The following is a 23,014-nucleotide window of genomic DNA, read 5'->3' on the forward strand; positions in this document are numbered from 1 at the left end:
TATCGAGTTCTAGTTCGAAACGATGCTCTGACCGGCGCTTTGCTATACGTCGTTTTGTTATACGCCGTTTCGTTAGTCAGCGTTCAGATGTATAAATTCATCGTAAAACTATACCATTTTGGTATAGCTATACCGTTTCGGTATAGCTATACCGTTCTAGTATAAATTTTTTGCGTCTGAATGCCCTGACAGATCCATAGCAGCCAGACAATTTTTGTCATGTCTTTTAAGGGAATAATGATCTGCCACTGGCAAAGGGTGGGAAAATCTCATACTCCATCTGTGTTTATGCATTGCCTGCCAAATTGGGAATGTTTTCATTATTGATGCGATCCGGAATCAAAATCATGATTTTGTTTGGTCATCACATTGTAGGGGGTCTATATCAAAGAGACAGTGAGGAGTGGTCAAGAGAGGGAGATGACCCTTCTGAGCAGGTGTGTGACTGGTCATCCTCACAGAGGTCACAAGCAAAGCACCAGCTGACCATCTCAGGAATGTCCTGGAGAATGGACATCATCGGGTGTATTTCAGAGGATTTGACAGGTATGCGGACCTGCCCTTACCTCCCATCTTCCGGCACGCTACCAGTGAGTGAATGGGGTATAGAGCGAACCCTGTGTGTGTCAAACAGGGCCCTGGACCCCGTCCGGCGGAATTCCTCAAAGTCCCGCCGAAGATCTGTCACGATCAATCGCAGCAACTGAGTCAACACTTTTTAGGGGAAAAATCTCGGCAACGAGTGTTTCCCCCAACCGCTGCGGCATGCGCGGCTCCTCGGGACTAGCCTCACCTCAAGACTTCGGGCTATTTGTCACACAAATATCCCTGTTTGGGGAAACACATACATCTGTCTTCGGTTAAGACTCTTCCGTTCAACTCCATCCCCCTCGTCCCCCATTTAAAACGAAAAAGTAGAATCCTCGGCTCTCCTGATGAAGTTGTATACCATCGATCATTCCATTTGAGAGTTCAGACGACCGACACTGCTTGCGTTTCACTTACCCTTGCCCTCACTGTTTATCTAGACTCCACCTGACGGCATCTAATGGAGGACCCTATTCTCCTCCCTTTCCAGGGGAGGATCTTTCTCGCATCAGAATGAGATGGGATACACTCAGTCACATGGCACTGGGCAAGAGGCTGGGTAACCCACCCACCCATCCTTTATACCCAACTCATGGCTTAGCCTTCTTCAAAGGCTCTCATGCAATTATCCCAGACTGTCATGAACGAAACGCTTAAGAGCTGAGCGCATCGAGGAGAGGGTCTTTTGAGATCTACAATTGTGAATATCATTCATGACAAGGGAAAGCCTTGATTCGTCCGCCACCCTGACTACACAATAAATGTTACTGAAGTCTGTTACTGTATAAGTGGATATTTTCGTGGGAGTAATTTTCCGTGCTTGGCTGGGTAAGATGAATTTCACGTTTTTAATTCCATGGAATCAGGACGTTGACTACTGGAACGTATGACATACAAAATATTCGTGTGCTTTCATTTTTCTGGTTGCGCGAAATGCACGAAAATTTCAACACAGCGAAAACTTCCATCTTTACATTAGTCTCTTTGGCTACATTTATCACCTTTCCCATGTTTGAAACGCATTTCAATACCCACTATTTAAACATGTCTGCAAAGGCCCTTTGGATCGCATTTCTTGAGTTGTTGCTTATATCATCTCTATTGCGAGTTGTGGGGAAGGCGCCATATATCAGTTGAAGAAACATTCAAAGGTGCAGACTCCTCCAAGAGAGTTAGCAATTGAATGTCCGGTGAAAAATGTGAGTCTTGAGTGAGGCTTTGAAGTGATCCACTGCACAGCTCCATTGTGCAGTTTGACCCAAGGAGCAGAGATCATGAACAGAGACTCCAACCCTAAGCACCTTCTGATCTGGAGATTCTCCCGCCTGAAACCCCTAGCAAACGGGAGACTCCAACTTGATGTGCGCGAAGCGCATATCACGAGCCCAAAGCTCCTTGTGGCCGGGGTCCAGGGCCCGCTTGGGCCCTGGAAGCTCTTATAATTAGGGTTCCTGATGCTCTCTCGTGCTATCTAAGGCTTATTTTTCAACATACGAAGACAAAAAGTAAGAAATCATTTCAAACGGGAGACACAGAGCCAGGGCGGGAGAAATTAAATCTCAAGCGGGAGAACGGAAGATTTTGCAAAAGTGGGCTTTCGGCGGGAGATCTCCCGTCGAAAGTGGGAGAGTTGGAGTCTCTGCATGTATAGCTGGCATGTTGTAGGTCTGAGATAATTTAACACGTTCAAAAAGACTTTGCATTCATCATCTCTACAGAAACATAGTTCTATCTCTAACGTGTTTGAGAACAAACTTTTTTCTACATTTCGAAAAGGCGTTTCTAACCCCATAATCAAGACAGATTTGCATTTATCAACTGCACAAATCTCCCTAAAAGTTGTTCGGAAATCTCTATTCTATGCCAGAAGTGAGTTGATAAACACACTCTTTGACCAATGAAATGGCTCAATTGGCACACTGGCAATCAGTGCAAAATGCTATATATGCATGAGCTTCTTTGGACGTTACAGCATTTTGATTACGGGGAGTTACTGTTTTGTTGTTGTTGTGTGCAGATTATGTGATGATATCATATATCTTGCAGGTAGTCATTTGGTTTTGGATGAGAAATCACCAAGGAATGGGAGCAAGTCACACTGTGAATGCACTGCCATGCGTTTTCCACAAGTATTTGACAAAATGCTTACGGCTCATTTTATAACTGATGTCTCTCGTTTGAAGTGCTTAATGGTCCGTGTATTATCTGTGAATTAATTTTGCCAGTATATCCAGTTAGCCCGTCATTTCAATGACTACAAATGTGCACTCCAAAAAAAAGTACAGACTCAAACACATATATAGGCCTATAGCAAAGCACTATTCAGCAATACTTTTTTCTGTGTTAAGAATGATTTCTTTTTTTTTTATTGTGCAAAACCTGAACAAATTACGTAGCATATAGTTTTAACATTTCCAATATCGTGAGAAATTTGTAAACCTTTACTACTGGGTAAGAATACCATATTTAATGTAGTGAGAGAAAATAATGTTGCAGTAATGTCTATCATGCTACAAAAAGTACAGTATTTGAAGGAGTATAAACTTTGGATTCCTTTGAACAAACTTTATATTGGCCACATAGTTCTGCAACAATTAAAAAAAAATAACACTCTTCATTGTGAACTAATCAATAGCAAGAGAATAAACCAGTATTTCTATTTGAATCATACATTATGTCATTATTATATTTCTTTTGTTTTTGATAATGAAGAATCCCCCTCTACCAGTGCAGTGATGCATTTGGGATGCCTCGATCACTCAGCGTCAAAACTCGGTACATTGTGTACATAATGTCCGTCAAAGGCAGAGAGCAGCTAGTGTAGGCATCCCGGCATCGTATCATCCAGACGAGATTATCTATCACAGATGACACTGAAGCATCACCGTGGGGATCGGTAGCAGTGAGGACTGTAAATAATTGATTGGCACTCAACACCTCATCAGCTATGCCTAATGAAAATACACACGGGCTGGCTCAGATAGAGATACAACGGGTCAGGTCGTCCATGAGGCACAGTTTAAAGTCCCCATGGGGTTTCGTCAAGGACGTTATCCTAACTTTCTGTCCATTTAATATCTATTTTGAAAGGTTCATTAATGTAACGTCATTCATATCACAGCACTGTTTCCACTAGCAGACATTTTTTTTTTTTTAATACTGAACATTGCAACAACAAAAAACACCAACATGAATATATAGGCCTACATGTACTTTTGGGACTCCCTGATTTGACTGTCAGTAGCTATATTACTGTAATCAATTAAAGCAATTTTTGAACATGCTTACTCACAAACATCAAGGGGAAAAAAAACAACAACAGGCTTAATGTTCTCTTCTTATATAACTGTGTGAGTTGTGACTGAGCAAAGTACCTCACTAGATTTTTGAAACCACACAAAACATAAGGTTTTTAATCTTCCATAGTCTATCAAAGACATGCTGTACTGTGTAGTAACGACTTTAATACAAAGAATTTTAGCTTTCACAAGCAGACAAAAAAAAAAAAAATCTGGTACCAAAGACTGACATTTACCACAAAGGAAAAGTTCCTTGAAAGGTCACTATACACCCAAGAAACAGTGAATGGTACAAGGTGATGTGTACATGTAGGGCCTACAATTTTAGCAAAGGAACTGCAGAAAAGCATGTCTACGCAAAGGGGGTCTGGAAAGAGTAGACTAGTAAGCACTCTCCCAGGGGTTATCAATAGTGTAACTTCACACCACACGCTTGCCACAAACACCAAGCATTACACTTCAGCCAGTCCTACCCCCTGCATGTCAATAAACAATGGGGAGTGGGGTGGAGGGTCTATCTCTCTAGTCAGACCGAGATCACGGTCACTTCCAGCTGCCCAGGCCCCCTTACCTCTTGCGTCCACTCACACTGGTCCCTAAGTTCTTGACCTTCTCTTTTCCTTACCACTTCTGAATTTTTCCAAAATGTCAAACCCACTGAACTCTCTTTGCCACATGTCAATTATACACCAATACACTGGCCACTGGCTTGTCATCGATAGTCTACATAGTAGACCCTGGATCAAGGCCAATGACATTAGATGTGTAGGAAGTAGACAATGTGTCCCATCAAAATTATTTCCAGTTTAATATTTGACTGCTAGCTAATTGAAATGATGATTTCTTCTCCTATTTCTGACCAATAACAGCTTCACTTTCAGCACATCATCACTGATTACAATGACAAGTCATAGTAGGTCCCTATACTGTGAAACATGATATACTCGAAGCACGAAATTTTCGTGAATTGGAGCCGACGGCCTTTTTCGTGGCAAGACATTTTCACGAATTGCCACTTGCGTTCAATGCATGTAGTGTATATAAGAAATTTCGCATACATTTTAATTTCGCGAATCTTGGCGCTCGCGAAATTCGCGAAATTGGAATGCACGCAAAAATTTGTTTTACAGTAAACTCTAGAAAACACTCAATGACAATAGTGCCAACATGTGATCCGACTCCTTCTTTACATTTTTGCTGATATACACCATGGCAGCCATGAGGTAAATAAGCTCCATTACTGCGGAATGAGCAAGCCACTAAAAACCTGACAGCATGCATTCATGCTTTCCACGAGAATAGACATCAACTATAAAATATACATCACTCACACCATTAGCAGCCACATCCACCACATACACACACACATACAGACAAAAAGAATCATCTCCGTTAAATGTCAGGTGCAACATCAGAGCAATTATGTCTTGCCTTGCGTGGGAGAGTAAGGCAATAGGCCTAAAGGAGAAAATCTCATTCTGAATGCCTGTGGTGGTACGTCCGTCCGTCCGAGCAGGTATTTTCTTGAGAGAAGTGCAAATTTCACTCACCTGCACCAGACATCCGATGGAGGACAAATACTGAATTTCCCAATTCTAACCCTTTTTTGCCCAGGTTGCAAATTGCTTCCCTGGATCGCCCTCTTCAGACCAGTTCATGTGAATGTTCCCTTCTTTGTAAGAAACTATGGTCAAATATGAAATTCTACTCCCCTCTGATGTACATTTAATATGCTTTATGTTTAACTACTGTCAAACAAGGAATGTTCACATGCATTTTCATTTCACGAATTTCGCGAGAGCCAGGATTCGCGAAATTGAAATGCACCAGAAAGTTCTCGTCCACACTATATGCATTGAATGTTATATTTCATGCCACAAAAAAGGCAGTCAGCTCCAATCGCGAAAATATTGTGTTTAACAGTATACTAAAACAGTTATTAACAGTAATACCATGTCGATTAATTTGTTTTACTTACTCGTGACTTCATCCAGCACAACATCAGAATGATTGTACAAGAAGGTTTGCCTAAAACTGTGAAGTTATTTCCACCATATCTTGTAAATATTCACTTATAACCATAGGAATCTATCATTCCCATCATAAATATTGTTTAGTTATAAATGAAGGCAATGAAGTACCGGCATCAGATTTGTCAAGATGTTATGTTATTTCATATCTTCTTTGACAAATAAACTTGGCTTCTACATATATATATATCATTTAACAGCAACTTATATTACAGGTCTTTAGTATCAAAACAAGGTGCTCACAACAGTTTGCATCATGGATACATGATCACGATAATAAGAATGTAGTTTAGAGATTCTCACTGGGTAGGCGTTCATGTCAAAATAACTGCCATGTCATAAAGGCCTAGGTCCTACACGTAAATGACACTCCACTGGTTTTATTTCTGTTTCAGTCAAATTATTGACTGTTGCTCCCAAATTTCGGTTTGCTGCTTGGATGCCAAAATTTTAATAAAAACAATGTTTTCTTTCATTTCAATTTGAGATATACATTTCAAACAAAAAAAAATGGTATCCAACTCTCGAGTTGAAGTATGCAATAACAAGATAATCAAGGAAGAGTTCTTCTTTTAACTATCAATTTTCTGCACTGAATAATTCTACTTAGTACTCTATTCACACATGATTTTCTACAATAAAACTGTTCATCCAAAAACTAAACAATGGCCAGTACATTTTGTTACAGCTATAAGGCCTACATGCCAAAACTTCCAAATGTTTTCAGAAACAACCTAAGTATGACTCTACAGAGCTCTCCGCTTTTTGCATTGAGCATCTCAGGAACTTTATCACTAGTGTGAAGTCCTCCCCTCCAAACCCCCAGCCACCTCTCCATGTGGTCAGTCTGACCAGGGGTGGTGTCCTTATCAGGTCATTGCTTGGAGGGGTGATGAGCTGGGCCCAGGAAGAGACTGACCTTGGGCAGGGGTCAAAGACAGGGGTCACTGGGGTCTATTTTGAGAGAGCCCCAGCTGGACATCAGCCAGGACAAAATTCTCTCCCTCTCTCCCTCCCCCCCCCCCCCCTCTCTCTCTCTCTCTCTCTCTCTCTCACTCACACACACACACACACACACACACACACACACACACACACACACACACACACCACTGGATAGTCAGTTCAGGGAGGCGAGTCTCACCTCCCTGGTCTCACCTCCATGGCCAGTTTGAGCATAGGGAGGTGTGAGCTCTCCCCTCACCTCCCTGGTCTGTGACCACTGGTACTCATAAAATCAGACCTGCATCCTGTCTATTACCAGTTTGGTATCCATGCTCTCTCATCTTTTCTCTACATCCAATTTGATCTGGATTCAAAGTAGACAAACTAAATGCCATAATTCTAACCTGCCTATTCATGTTGTCTTTTTTTTCTCTCTCTCTACCAGCTGAGACCTCTACTGAAACATTTTTCCATCTTTGGACTACAAAACCAAACAAAAAATGCCTGTATACCTTTGAAAACTTGTTGAAGGCATTCTTCATTCTTTCTAAAAACATGTAACACCCACAGAACCCAACCCAATTACACTAACTTTCCGCCCACAGTGAATTAAGCAGAAGATTAGTATCAACACATTTGATATCCCTCTGTTTTTATTTTCATTTTGTTGAATTTTACTTCTACCATCTTCACAATCCTTTTTCTCTCACATCCTCTAAATCTCCTATCATATTCCTTCTCCTTTTTGTCCTTATATGGCAGTTTTTATCATCTCTCCTTCTCTCTTTTGTCAATCTATTCCTTCTCCTTCTTGCCATCTTATTTTGTTTGTCCATCAATTTATCTGTCTTACTCCCTTCCTATCACATCTTTTCTTTCCCCTGTATATTTCATATCCTCCACATTTCCATGCACATGATAAGTCATGTTTGCCATAGTCTCATCTCAAGTCTGTATGTTATTTTTCTCCAACCTTTAATCAGCTGAATGCACTTTATGAATCAAGTCTCTGAACAAAGAAACTATCATTATACTGTTTGACATTTTCAGTCACGTAACACTCAAAAGCAGTGAGATTTTGATGTTTTTTACACCACTGGCTACGTCTAAACCGAATGAGAGTTGATAAAATGGCCCAAAAAAATGGCAAAAAGGCTGGAAGTCAAAACTAGGATGGTAAGTGCTTGAGGACTTTTGTCAACATCAACCCTGGGTAATAAAATGGACAGGACTAGAGGCTGACCCTTCAGGGTCAACATTTGACTAGCCTTTTTATCAAGTCCTTCATGATCAGTCAGGAGGCAAGTGAGCTGAAGCTGCGCACATCAGCGCAAGGGCCATTTAATATAGGGCCTACCTGCGAATCAAATGTGAATTTCTATTCATGATCTTGTTAACCCACTGAGGATGGACTAATTTTGCTGCAACACGCTTTTCCCAAAGATCCCTGCCCGAGTATGCTCTGGACTCTTCCTCAACGGTTTAATTAGCATACCATTCCTACTGAATAGATGAATGAATCAATCAAATAATGGTTAGTCACTTCGACCGATGTCACTGTTGAATTCACCCATCTCAGCTGTTGGTGTGAAATGTAATGTGAATGAGTTTCTTTGAATAGGACCATGCTGATTGGTTATGATTTCTGCTACCTAACAACAGTACAAAATTTCAGTAATTAAGCACATTTCTAGGAATTTGGAGATGTCTCCAAAAGCACTCTTACTGGAGGTTAGACTCTGTCTTGTGTGATGCTGACCCTCTGCTTGCTTCTCTTCTAATCACCAAAGAGAAAGGACCTTGTTCAAAGGCTAACATTTGATTGGAAAACTACACACTTGTGAGCAAGACTCAACATGCATTTGACCATAATCAGCCTTTTGAAACATGATTAACACAGTTGCACTTGTAGTCACTTTCATGTAAATGCCAATTCACAACGCACAAAAAGGTGCATTTATGATCTGCGATTCTCTCTAATCATGTTTACTGGGGAGGCATGAATGCAAATCATATTTACAATTGGAAATTCTTTCCTATCATGGTAACTAAAGAAGCATAAACACAAAATCATGAAATCTGAACAGCTCATTACAACAGGGGTTTATTGTTTTACAATTTGCAGTGCATTTTCACAAAATCAACTCTCTCTCTCTCTCCAGTTCAAATAAAAAATGAGCATAAACAGTACTCCATGAACAGCATTTTGGATCAGCGCTTCACAATGCCGATTCTGCCTCTGCAAATTGAGTGTAAACGCACCCTCACTTGGACAGGCCAGCAGTGGGAACAGACGATATTAAAGAGATACACCTCATCTTTATGCATGCAGCCTAGGCTTCTTAGACATGGATCTGGGTTGTTTGTAAACAGCCAGTTGAAATTGGCGCGATGATAACTTTCCTCTGGGGACAACCTTAAGTCCTTAGACCGACATGTGTAAAGAAAGAATTTGTTGGGGAGTCACACAGGAGATCTTTTATTATCTGGGACAAGAAGACAGGAAGGGATACTGACATATATAAATGATCTGCCATTCTGCATTCAGTATCTCTGGTAGGACTACATCTTCCTTCAAACCAGTAAAAACAGCACTACATTTTCTCTTATAAAACACTCTTATCCAACACAAAGCCAAAAAGAAGTAATGATAATAATAATAATAATAATAATAATAATAATGATAATAATAATAATAATAATAATAATAATAACAATAATAACAATAATGATAATAATAATAATAATAATAATAATAATAATAATAATAATAATAATGATAATAATAATAATAACATCTTATATAGTGCATAATACAATCATAAGTCACTATGTGCTTCACATTCATAACATTATGAATGTTTAGACAGCTAACATATGATGTGGGGGGCATTTCACAAAGCATTTTGTCCGACAAAGTTGTTGATAAATTTGCTCTCAGCCAATCAGAAGCAAGGATTTCAGTAGCTTTTAACACTTTGTCAGAAAAATATCTGACCAAAATGCTTCATGAAATGCCTACCAGATGTTCTTCTACTAGGAGCATTATGATGGAAGCAAAGCCTGAAATCTTGCACTGATTGTTACTTTTAAAAATCCACTTCATAACGTCATATTTACCAAACAAATTACAATATACTGTAAAAGTGGAAATTTTCGCAGTGTTGAAATTTTCGCGTATTTCGCGCAACCAGAAACTAGCACGAAAATAAAAGCACGCAAATATTTTTGCTTGCCATATGTTCCTGTGCGTGATGTCTTGATTCCGCGGAATTAAAAACACGCGAAACTCTTCTTACCCGGCCAAGCGCGAAAAATTAGTCGCACGAAAATATCCACTTTTACAGTAACATACTTTGCCACTGGCAAGCTAGGAAAAAAAAAATATCTCTTGCATAAGATCCTGCCATAATGCAAAATCAAGAAACCAAAAAATGGAGGAAAGGAGACACTTCTATAAATACAAATCCTCATCCAGGCTTTAGACAGATTTTCAGTCCTAGTGAAGATTAAAAGAGATGTAAAAAAAAAACTCCTGTTTCTGAAGGTATAATCATATTTTTCAGGGCATACATTTCCAATTTATCTCCATGAACATAACGACTAATAAAAAAAAAAAATATCCAAGGACATACTCTTCATTTTGCAGAGATACTACATCTAACCTGTCCTATGCAGAATTTCACGCACCACTGATGTGGTGACAAGGTTATATACCACGTACATGGTTGCTAAGTGACGGTTAAAATTTGCACAAGTAGGTAGTTTTTTTGTTCTCTCTGTCTCCTCTTGTATTTCTGCATGGGGGTGGGGCATATCAATTTTGCTTGTAATTTGTGTGCTAACAACAATTGGTAGCTACTCTGGAATGTGGGTTAATGCCTTCTGTTCGACATTTTTTTATTCGTTCTCGTAAAAGAGTCAGGTATACTCTTGGACGAGAGAAACGAGTCTCTGAAAAATGACACTCTCGTAAATGAGAGGAAGAGAATTAACAATAATGAGCGTTTACTTCTGTGTATGTGTGTGTGTGTGTGTGTGTGTGTGTGTGTGTGTGTGTGTGTGTGTGTGTGTGTGTGAGGATAGTATGACATGGCGCTCATTCCAAAGTGACATTCCTCACGTTTCTTCTTGCAGGCTCTCTCCAATGTCGCTGCTAGAGATTCTGAGCAGAGCATTTGGCCTCGGACACAAAAAAAAAAAAAAAAAATGAAAAGACTCATTCATAGATCCTGTCGCCAGCAGTGAAATGTTGAAGCCCCCTCCTCACATGCAGGCTCGATTCCAATTACACGGCACGTGAAGAGGCCGAAAGGGTACAGAAGGTAAATATATTACAAGCATAAACTTCTTCTTCTTTCTTTTAAATTTTCAATGTCGAGCAAGAATTCCAACCATTGTTAGAAAACACTCCATTGGTTTCTCTCTTCTTGTCTCCCCGCTCTATCACACTCTCTCTTTCTCTCTTCCTCTTTGTCCCCTCTCCCCTCCCCCCCCCCCCCCACGCCCCCTTAATGAGGTAAGCATCATAGGTTGTCAATGCATGCTCCAAAATGTGAAATCCACTTCATGCATGAACTATTCCTTCATTCGGAGCAAAGTATCCAACACACAAAATTGTAGAAGTTTCATTAAAATGGAATAAAAATAAGACAGCCACAGAATTTAGAAAGCTTTTAAATGTTTCACAATGATGCACACAATTAAATCAAGTGATGTCATTGTCTTGCAGCTGTGTTCATTAAAAATTACATGAAAATAATATTTTTGGTCATTTATTCTCTGAAACCACCCCCAGTGGTAGACCCAGGGGGCGTACCGGGTGTCCCTCCCCCCGTATTTTTAGTTAGAATAAAAGAAATAATAAGGTGAATGAGGGCGCATTTTACTTTGTACCCCCCCCCCCCCCCATTCAAAGTATTACAGTACTACTAAAGTCATTATATCTCGACAAAGATTTGCTGCATATGACATTTATTCTTTCATTACTTCATTCTATGAAAGAAGGTTAGGTAAAGACTAGCATACAGGGCAATGGGAGACTTGTGAAGAAATGATATTATCACCTAATCTAACTTGTATTATCATTAATGACTATATCAATGTCAATGATTCATTTCAATCAAAACAATTGAATTTATATCACTTCCTTGTTTCCTATATACTTTCCTAATATCTTTAACTGTTGAAGAGAAAGGTCAGCATTTCCCATAGTCAACTCCGAGCAGAATAAAAAAAAATTGGAGAATTTAAATTCATCTTACCATAAATTCATTTAGCAATGCAATAATGGTACAGTGTGAATAGTTATTTCTGAGCTGGAGTAACTCAACTGCTTCTCAAGAACCATAGAGTGGATAGGATAGCAAATAAGAGATGCTACTATTACAATCTAGTAGTATCAGTTACTCTCAGCACCATGCTCTCAATAGAGAATCTGTCATATATATTCACTCAAGTATGACAATAAAATATGTGACACAACCTCCAAGACACATTGCCATGGTTACCAATTTTTTTTCCTGTTGAACCACAAGTGGTACTGTCATCAGAGCAGGGCAATACACAAATATGCAGGGGTGGGACTGATAAAACTCTGGAAGGAAGGGGAATGGGGAAAACATAATGGGTCGGTTTCATTTTTAGCCGCACCAGATCATCCTCTTTGGAGGGGAATCTTATTAACATCTCCCGCCCGGTCCTTTTTTTTTTATCCTTCTTTGGGGGGCTTTGGAGATGATGGAACTTCTATGGTTACCTCCCTAATTGCATGTGGGACCCCAGAGGATTTGAGGAGGATCGGTCCATGTGTCCCGTGAAGAAGAAGAAGGAGGAAAAAGGAGAAGAAAAAATTGGAGAGATACCACACACCTCTCCATCTTCTCATCATGTCTTCTATGGAAGACTCTCTCTCTCCTTCGGGTGCATCCCATGTTATTTGGAGGGAGGTTGTCCCTATTACCGGTAACCTCGCAATTCGTCATGGACCCACGTCTTGCACACATAGCTTGCCAACCCTTCTTCTCTTCGCCTTCATGTTTTGATCAAACGGCCACCCATCCTGAGACGAGATGTCACAGTGAACCTCAAATATTTGTTAATTTTTTCTTCAAGTTGTTGCAGCCTATACATGCTACTTTATCTCCTGCTGTACACACCTTAAAAAATGTCATACCAAGTACCATAAAATTAAAAAAGAGTTGATATTACTGAAGATATTAGATCATGTATGAAAATACTCTCATCCATAAAATGAATAGTGAGGAAATGGTAATCATACAATAGCTTCCACATATACAAAATCATATGCTCATATCAGATTTATTTGATGTATTGCCATCCAAAGCTAACAGAAATTCAAGGCTAAATGCACGTTACTTGTTTTCATGAGATTTTGGCTATCAGAATCCGACAGGCATACATATACCAACTCTCACATGAATTCACCCATTTTTTCAAAAGAGATCCAATTTGTCATACACAGCTTCATTCAAAAATAATGCACCATGCCCATAAATCAGAGTGTTACATTACTTTCATAAATAGCAATGTAAGACTAAAAATTCTCACATTTTCATCTCTATCTATATACCTAGATTTATCCATCTATTTCAACAGTTAACTATCATCCTCCATCTCATTGCACACATGCATGACTTCACCATGGGGTTTTCTCTTGTAGTTCAAACATCAAGATTTGCACAAACCACCGCAATAAATGCTCCCAGAGCTGTACCATGGGGCTGAGTTTGTGGCAGCTCATAGGAAAAGAACTGAGGTATTTCAGACTACGCTGATTTCTTGTCTGAAATGAACTTCCAATTATTTTGAGAGTTACAGCGTTAGAGATAAAGCTTAGCTGCATCTTCTCAAGCATATCTCCTTCAAACTGTAGACAAACATCCAAGATCAAGATTAAAAACATTGTCACACAAGGATCAGCCCAGCACGATTTTGAGTAAACCTGATTCAGCGAATCATGATTAAGCTCGCTTTCAGGCCTACAGCTCAATTTGCATGAATCATATTTCTTCACTTGTTCAGGGATGAGTGCGTCTTTAAAAAGTCTGAAATCCCTCATTGCTTCTGGCATATCTGGTGTACTGTCAACATACCCTGTTTCTCTACCTCCATCCCCCTCCACCCCCACCCCCACTCCATCCTCATTCCTGCCTGCCCTGTGTGCATTATCCTTACCTCTCTAACTTCTTCTTTGTCTTCTTCTTCTTCTTCTTCTTTATCCAAATAAAAAGGAAAAAGAAGAAAAGAAGGAGGGAAAAGAAGAGAGCATGGATTGATGTGACCACATTAAAGACGGATTCCATCCCAGCCACAAAGTGTTCCTAGCTGGGTGGTCTGAGTCTGGTATACATACACCAACCATCATGTGATATCCCCATGTTCTTCTTCAGTTTGTACCACCCTGTTAAGGCTTCTCCTCCCTCTCCCCCCCCCCCCCCCAAAAAAAAAAAAAAAATCAAAAATATATATCTGAATCTCCTCTGATCATTCAAACTTTTTTTCCAAATAGTCTGAGAAATGATTTTCATGAATTGTGGAATTTCAAATAATTCCTTGTTTCTGGAACACTCTCCCTTGGCAAATTACTGATGATTGATTACAATTCCAGTGAGTAGCTACTTTTGGTAGTATTACAGGTAACCTTTCAAAATGGTTCAAACGGCCAACACCCTGTGGGTACCTTAATTTTCAATGTTTAGGAACCCTATTCCATTAATGTTTGCTTTATATTATATCTATGCAGATTTGACCATTTTGTTTCATTTTTATAAGGGGTTGTCTTGTTGATAAGACTCTTTATTACAATACCAACTAATGAGGAGATTCCTCAAGACAAAAAAAATAATAATCTGTTTTTAGATAATTCTCATGCACTGGTTGTTGAGAAATGTACAAGTACATAACTGCTTACCAGTCCCCCTTATTTTTAATGACCACAAAGAAGCTATTTCATTACTCTCATCAAATAAAGTTGTACAGATTTAAGAAAGATAGAGACAGATTTAAAGATAGACTGGAGATGAAGTGGGAAGTTCCTATTGTTGCTATAGTGTTGCAAGAAAAAAATGATCACATATGAATGTACGGGCAAATTGGAGACTCATAGGGCTATAGGACATACTTGCTTCCATCTAATTTGCATAGATGGATACAAGCTTTTTCCATAAAAACATAAGAAATATCATTCCTCTCTTACCACTTCTCGACATCCAACATATATTTGCTCCTCACAAGTTGTTTCCCACCCCTCTCTCTCTCCTCTCTTCCCCTTTCTGTCTACATCTCAGTCTCTCCATCTCTCTCCCTCTTTCCTCCCTTTCTCTCTCCCTCCATCTACCTCTATTTCTATCTATCTATCTATCTATCTATCTATCTATCTATCTCTTCTCTTCTTGTTCTCTGTATCTCTCACTGACATGTTTACTGATTCCATAATTACCCAATGGGATCATTAGGAGAAGAGCTACCCCTATTAATGCCTGGATAAGAGCGCGTCCACCTACCAGCATGCCACAAACTAAAATTCTTGCAATATTCTACTGGATACTTCAATCGAAGGAGGGGGGGGGGGGAGAAGAAATCATTCTGCAAGAAAATTGCCAGTAAGTATTTCAAAAGCTGCCAACAATAAATAAAACAGTTTTCTGAATGCACTGAATGTGACTCATAGCTCTTGAAGGGGGGAAAAAGAGGAGAGATTACTTGAACAAACATTGTTAATGAAACCTCATAATGTATGGCAAGCAGGGCAAGATAGGGGAAACTATGGCTCTTGTTTTTGTTGTTGTTTTTTATTGCAAGTTTCTGTTGTGTGGTTCTAGAGTTGGGAAGGCCACTGTCTGGCTGCTATAAATGTGCATTTTGAAAAGAAGATGGCTGCAATGTTATGACGTGAAGAAGATAATCTTGTCTCCATCCTTGTTAAAATGGTCCGAGGAGGATCCGAGGGGACGCTCCTCAAGTATTCTCAATTCCTCTCACCCTGAAACACTATAGTCGGCACATCCTTCTATGTAGAGGAATGTTTGGACAAGGAAATGGTATAGAGAGAGATATTGTTAAACTTTTGTTCCAGAGAAGCAAATATGTAGCAAACAACAATTCCCATGTGTAATCTCATTGTTCAGCACATGAAAAACATGATAAATACATTGGTTGTTGTTGAAAAACCAAAATAATCAGCCTGCACAAAACATACACAAACTGACCACTGTATGAATAGACATGTCAGGAAAAAAGAGTCCGACTCCCACTACCAATTTGTGCAATGTATCGTTCACGTAACTGATATCTATGTTCAGCCTTATAATCACCTAAACCTTCAGCTCACCTCCAAAATATAACAATATAAAACTAAATTTGCAAATCTCATTCAAATAGCCAATGATTTTTGAGGCATTCAAGATACAGGCAAAATGTTTTTGGAGCAATAATTATTCATGGTTGTTCCCTCAATCCAAGCATGGTCCTCCGAGGAAGTGTCTGAACGCTGAGACTATAGCATCTTCCACATTGTGAGATGCATGTGAGTGGCAGACGGGCTGTGTGTTTTTGACACTGCCTTTTGACAGGAGCACATTGCAGGCCCCTGGATAAGAGGTAAAATGTCGGTGCCAGGGACCTTTTTTCGGCTGCCACTTGCATAACAAATATCCAGTCACTGGCTCTGCAGCAAAACTGGGTTAGTCCCTATCTTGAAATATTCGTGTAGGTCATGCGGTGCACAAAATAATGGTGAAAGAATAACTCACATGTAGGTTCTGAGAGAACAGCACAGACCTGCATTGATCTCCGACAATACCTTTGCTCTCATTCGCCTCATTTTCCTTACACCTACTGCTTCCTACTCTTTCGTACTACTTGCCTTCTATTATATCTCTGTTATATCTCCTTCTCCTCCTCTTCTACTCCATCTTCCTTTTCTTTCTTCATCTTTCTCTGCATCTTGTTGGTCCTTCATTCTCTTCTCATCCTCCTAATCCACCTTTAGTTTCTTATTCATCTTCTTTAATCTCTTTTCCCCCTCTTCTCGCAGCTCATTTTCTCCATCATACTCATCCTCTGCCATCCCTCTCCTCCTCCTCCTCCTTCTCCTCCTCCCCCTCTTCTTCTTCTTCTTCTTCTTCTTCTTCTTCTTCTTCTTCTTCCTCCTCCTCTTCTTCCTCCTCCTCCTCCTCCTCTTCTTCTTCCTCCTCCTCCTCCTCTTCTTCCTCCTCCTCCACCTCTGTAGAACCCACTTCCCTTCTTTCACTCCCTTTCACATATTACTTGTCTTCCTCCTTCTCATCCTCCTCTTCCTCCTCATCTTTCTGAATCTTCTCCTTTTTCTTCTTTTCTTATTCCTTTCCTTTTCCTCTTCCTTGTACCCCTCCTCTTCCCCTCCTTCTCCCACTATTCCTCCTCATCTTCCTCATCCTTCTCTTCTTCCTCTTCTTCCTCCTCTTCTTCTTCTTCTTCCTCTTCTTCTTCCTCCTCCTCTTCCTCTTCCTCCTCCTCCTCCTCCTCTCCCTCCTCCTCATCTTCCTCCTCCTCCTCCTCTTCCCCCTCTTCCTTGGCCACACCATCCTCTGATAAATACCCTTTTTTAACTTGGGTTCACTGCATCCTCTGTTAGAATCTGCTCAATCATGCAAGAAATTCAACTGTTGACCACAGTTAATGTAGAATTTTAAGCAAAGAATTGGATTCATAGCATCAACAAAATAGTGACTAGCATTTTCTTCTTTTTTGCCACCAGATCGTAAGGTAAGCAGGTGAGTGAACTCCAACACATCTTGGTTTGTTCATCAAATGAACCACGTCCCCTTTGACTCCCAGTCTATTTATCAAAGCAGGATTTATCTCATGCCATATATCTTGGCTAATGATCAGAGCTAGTGAGCCCTCATGAATGATGTGACTGATATAGCCTCAATTCAAGGATGTTAGGGTTTTTTTTTCTTCTTTCTTTTCCTGGTGGGCTCCATGTCAATTGCAGTAAGCTCATACTATGACCACATACACAACTGGGATGACATTTACATACTTCCAATTTCTGACGGGAGTTAAAATAGTTGGGATTGAGGGGAGACAATACGAGAGGTAGTCTACATTCACTGTCATTAACAACTCTCCATATTATACACATGATGGTCTCAAATATTGTTTGATTCTTTGTTCAAGACCTGAATGTTGGTGGTGAAGTCACGGTTCCGCCCTTAGACTAGCGATTGTGACACCTGATGACCCCATCCATGAATGGAGAGGGAAGATGAAATCCTCTGCAGTCTCGATCTCGATTCTGGTATGTGATGGACTAGTAGAGAACAGGGACCACATGTGGTCTTCAGCAAAGAATCGAAATGGGTTCAAACGACGTGGGCAAGACAAGTGGGCGACAGTCAAGCGGCATGGCCAGAGACTGAAGTCCACGTCCAGGCAAAAGGAAAGTTCTTATGACAATAAGTGGGCAGTTTTTAAGCCATCAAACTAATAGCTACTGAACTAATGCAAAAGTATCCACTTTTGCAGTATACCTGTATGCTCTTTCTTTTCAAGAACTCTGACAAAGTTAAAGCAGGAGTGCCTCCGAACCATTTCACTTTCATGGTGTGAAGTGTTTCTACTGTACAGCTGAGATCCAGAAAAGGCACTTACAAAAAGAAAAATGTGTTTTGATAAAAAATACCAATCTTTCCACAATACTGGACAACAGCATAACTCAAGTTCTTCTCGTCTTTCTCCCCCACCCCCCCCCCATACATACACTCTCTCCCTCTTTTTCTCTTTCTCTTTCTCTATCACCATCTATCTATTTATCTGTCTGTCTGTCTGTCTGTCTGTCAGGACACGGCAATGGTAACCAAAGACGCTCGGCCATTGCTAGTAATCAGTAAAACCAGCGGTACACATACCTTCACCAGGAAATCCAGACTCTGCACGTAGAAGCGTTCCGTTTCCAAGAAAGTCGACAAGATATGTGGCTTGATGTCCTGCAAAAAGAGAGAAAGAGAGAGAGAGATGAAGAAAGAGGTTGCAAGATAGATTAATGTCCAGTGTCACTCCCCGTTATCAACACCAATAAATCTGCGAGGCCCACTTTCAAGTCCAACATTTCATCATCATGCAAAACCCTCCATACCTGAAACGCAATCCTAATGAACTGATCACAACAATTCAACTGGCGGATAAATCAAATATTTGTATGCGCAGTGGTAAGACAAAAAAGGTTTTTCAGGTAAACTGACACGAGAGGTAGTGTGCACACCGACTGCAAACTCGCACGATATTCTCCCCGTAGGCAGCAGTCTCTAACAATCATGAATCCCCGTGAAGGGAATATGCCATACTTGGAATACACAGAAGAATATCAGTCATCGTCCTTATAGTACTGTAGAGAATATCAAGAGCCTGAATACAGTTCTTGTAGATATACTCACAAAGAAACTGATGAAGGATAGTGATAAGTGAATGAAGGAGCAAACGGATAAAATTCCCCGAGGCTGTTAGATTCGGTAGACCACCCATTCTTTTTTCTTTTGCGTATAAAAGCACAGAGACCAACTTGCAACCATGTTACCTAAGAGCAACTAACAAGAATACTAATATGTGGGACAGTTGTATTGTGAGTACCACTGGATAGTATTGGTGATGTGTAATGGTATAAAATTCACATAACAATCAATAATTCTGTCATGCAACAAGTCTCTATAAAGAATGTAAGTTTCCATCCATGCACTCTGAAGTATCTTTATTGTGACTACAAAAACATATGGGAAAAAAACTTCTTAGAATTCTTATTATACTTTTATACTGCTCAAAAGCATCTAAACACAAGAATGAATAGATGAAATATTAAAAAGCCTGAGTGTGACTAGTTTATGAGTCAAGGTTCATTTGAATGTTATCACATTCAATTTTGGGTAGAACAGTCTTCACACAACAGAGTCCAGGTGAAGTACTGAATTTATTTTTGAAGACCGAAAGAATCACACAAATGTCTAGCAATTGCTGAAATTGTACTTTTCTAAACATTGGTACTCACAACAACTTACAATGTTTTATTCTCTGCGTGAAAGCTTTCCATACACTGCAAAATAAAGATATGACTATGTCCAATAACTTTTAACAATTAACAGTATTCAAGGTGTTCCTTCCTCTCAAGCTGAAAATATTTTGCACACATTAGAGCAGAATAAAAGACCACAACTAGACTATCAACTGAAATTTTTACATGGATACTGCAACATTTTTTTTTATCTGAACAGTAGTGTACCTTTAACTCACTTGGCCTCTCTTTTATCATGCGCTATTTCAGAAATTTCTAGTCGAGGCTGGAACTCAGCTCAATTAATCCACTAATGCAACCATATCGCAGTGCCCCGAGCGATAGCCACTGTCTCCTTAGACTAGGAATCGTTCCCGTCCTGAAATTCATCTTTTAATCAACTCTGCCAAGCAGTCTGGGTTTTACTCTCTCTTTTTTCCTGATGTTAGAAGACATGCTACTCCTACTATTGTCAACTTTCCAATTATTGTAAGGAGCTTGAAAATGTAGTAACTACGGCACTCCAGGATCAGTTTACTTTGTATTAAGAAAAGATTTGCCAAATTGTATTTCATCAACACATTTTACATCGTTAAAAAGAAAAGAAAAGTGAGTATACGAATTATTTCTTTCACAAATTTGTCTAGCTGGCTCAGATATAACTGAGTATAGAATCATGCTGAAAATGACGAAAATTTCTTCGACTGACGATTAGGAATAATAGGAAGACTGTACATCGCATAAACCTTCAGTATCTTTCTAACGATGGAAAAAGATGGAATTAAAACATTGGGGTAGGTTTTTATCATATCTTTTTCTATCATACAGAAAGATAACTGAGGTATCCATTTCATCATCGTCATCATCATCATTTTCACTTGTTTTGTTTATTATTATCATCAATACCCTCTCTTCTTTCCCTCCATCAACATTATCAGCAACTAATTTCACCATTTCTATATCAGCATCTGCAAGGATTACATTCTACACAAAGAGCACTGGCCAAAGTTAGAGACTGAAATACTCCCCACTAATTGGCTACTGTCTACATGTTACCATGGAAACGGCGAGTGTACCAATGTTGCACCTGTTGTCAAGTGCTTCACAACACAATTAAGATGCTGGATAGCGACGTTTCCGGTTTTGACGATTCGTCTCGGCTGATTTCATGCAACACCCAATTTTGAAAAATGACAACCGGAGGTAAACGCCTCTGCCTCAGATGTTTATCCGGATGGCACACAAGGGCTGAGGAGTCGGGTGTTTTATTTCATTAACTGCCACTACCAGAAGTAAGCAACCACGATATGTTGTCTCCTCCTCCTCATCCCCTCCCTTTTCTCTCCTCCCCCTCCTCCTTCCTCCTCCTATACGGTACGTTAGCACGACAGGGGCGCGTTTCAAGAGGGTTTCTTATCACACGTTTCCTGCCCGCTATCTCGGCGCTCACTTACACCATTTAGCTCGGCATTGTCAGGAATGCTCACAAGAGACAGGGGACAGGGAAGGACAAAGAGACGGGGAGAAACAAAGAGACAGAAAGAGACGGAGCGGGAGGGAGAGAGAAAATGCAAGGAACCCCACTCATGTCTCTCGACATTGTGAAGAGGCTCCGTTTTATTATTCTCAACCGAAGGACATCAGCTGTAGCCTTGCTATACATATGTACCACCTACCCTAGACACAATCTGAAAGTGATACTAGAATTAGGGAATACTGAACATCTGTCTTTAAAAAAAAAAAAAACTAGCTAGAGTTTGCTGAATACAAGTCATACATGCAATATCTACCTGATATTTATTTTTAACAGAATGGGTGCATACATTATAAAATGCTTTAACCCTTGCGCTCCTTACAACACTATGATTTCCTTACTTCATACGTTCATGCAGATCCAGTTTTTGCAAGCAGTTATTTCCAAATCTTGGTGTAGCCTATATAAATTACTATGAGATACAAATATGAATTTACGAATACAGGTTCAATAATTGCCATTTGAACGGTCCAACCATTACATTGTCATTTCAGATGAGATCTGAGTATAAATCGCAATCATTACTATGATTATTATTACTGTGAATACCATTATTATTGTTGTTATCGGTATTGTTATCATTATCACTATCATTACCAATCTCAATATTATTTATGTAATTAGGCTTGTATCTTCTTTTCATCATCCTTATCACTATCATCACCATTATAAGCATTACCAAAGGTGCTGATACTATGATAGTCATTTTGATATACCATAATAGTTTCTTTGGGCATTACCTACATTGATTACCACAACAACAAAAAATCACAATCAGCACAAACTTGAAGACAAAGGATTTGTTCTCTAAAATGTTAATCTATTGTAATCTTAACCTTTTTGAAAGGGGAATTTCCCGCTATTAGAACATCATCTTAACATTTTTTTTCAAAGTACATCATTCAATTCAATTCAATTCAATTCAAATTTAAAATTCAATTCAAATTCAAAAGCATTGTCCAAATCACACTCGGACAAAATCCTTTAAATAGATTCCAACAGAAGCCTGTGGCTAGGATGGATGGAAATAGGATTACATAAAGTAATCGAGGGTTGGGCTTTTTCTGGGCAAGGAGGAGTGATATTTTCCCATGGGAAATTTCACACTTTGCTTTTTAAACCCTAAATATCTGTATGATGTCTCCTTAACACATTGAGGACGGACTGATTTTGCTATAACACCCATTTCCCATAGACACCTGCCCAAGTACAGGGCCAGCAGAACCAGTGGAAACCTGGAAATAGCAGAAGTTGCGCTGAAGGACTTTTTTTTTGGGGGGGGGGGGGGCTCGTTAGCTGATGAAACCCGGAAGTGGCAGCAGAAGTTGCACTGAAGACATTTTCAATTAGTCAATCTTTCGGAATTAAGAAAAGTTTTTTCAGAAACAAATAATGGAATATGCCCAGTTACCTTGAGCAAACTATCATATCCCCAGTTGAAGCATCTGAAAGGTCCTGTTTACCTTTGGGAACAGTGATTTAAAAAGTTCTCAAAATATAACATTTAATGCATATGTGTAAGTCTGTTGTACCACAAAACATCCTATCATATAAAATTTTCGCGATAAAG

At 39.6% G+C, this 23,014-nt stretch overlaps 1 protein-coding gene across 1 annotated transcript in view; it reads right to left on the reverse strand.

The window, feature by feature from the left end:
- LOC139719965 (rho guanine nucleotide exchange factor 17-like) overlaps window positions 1-23,014 on the reverse strand; it is a 138,181-nt gene that overhangs the window by 111,622 nt on the left and 3,545 nt on the right. Inside the window, exon 2 of the mRNA XM_071631345.1 lies at window positions 18,778-18,855. Within this exon, the coding sequence (XP_071487446.1) occupies window positions 18,778-18,855 (78 nt within the window). The remainder of the gene's footprint in view (window positions 1-18,777; window positions 18,856-23,014) is intronic.

This window comes from Diadema antillarum, unplaced genomic scaffold, assembly GCF_040938485.1.
Source record: "Diadema antillarum isolate AM-2024a unplaced genomic scaffold, OU_Dant_1.0 scf00000117, whole genome shotgun sequence".
Classification (NCBI taxonomy): domain Eukaryota; kingdom Metazoa; phylum Echinodermata; class Echinoidea; order Diadematoida; family Diadematidae; genus Diadema; species Diadema antillarum.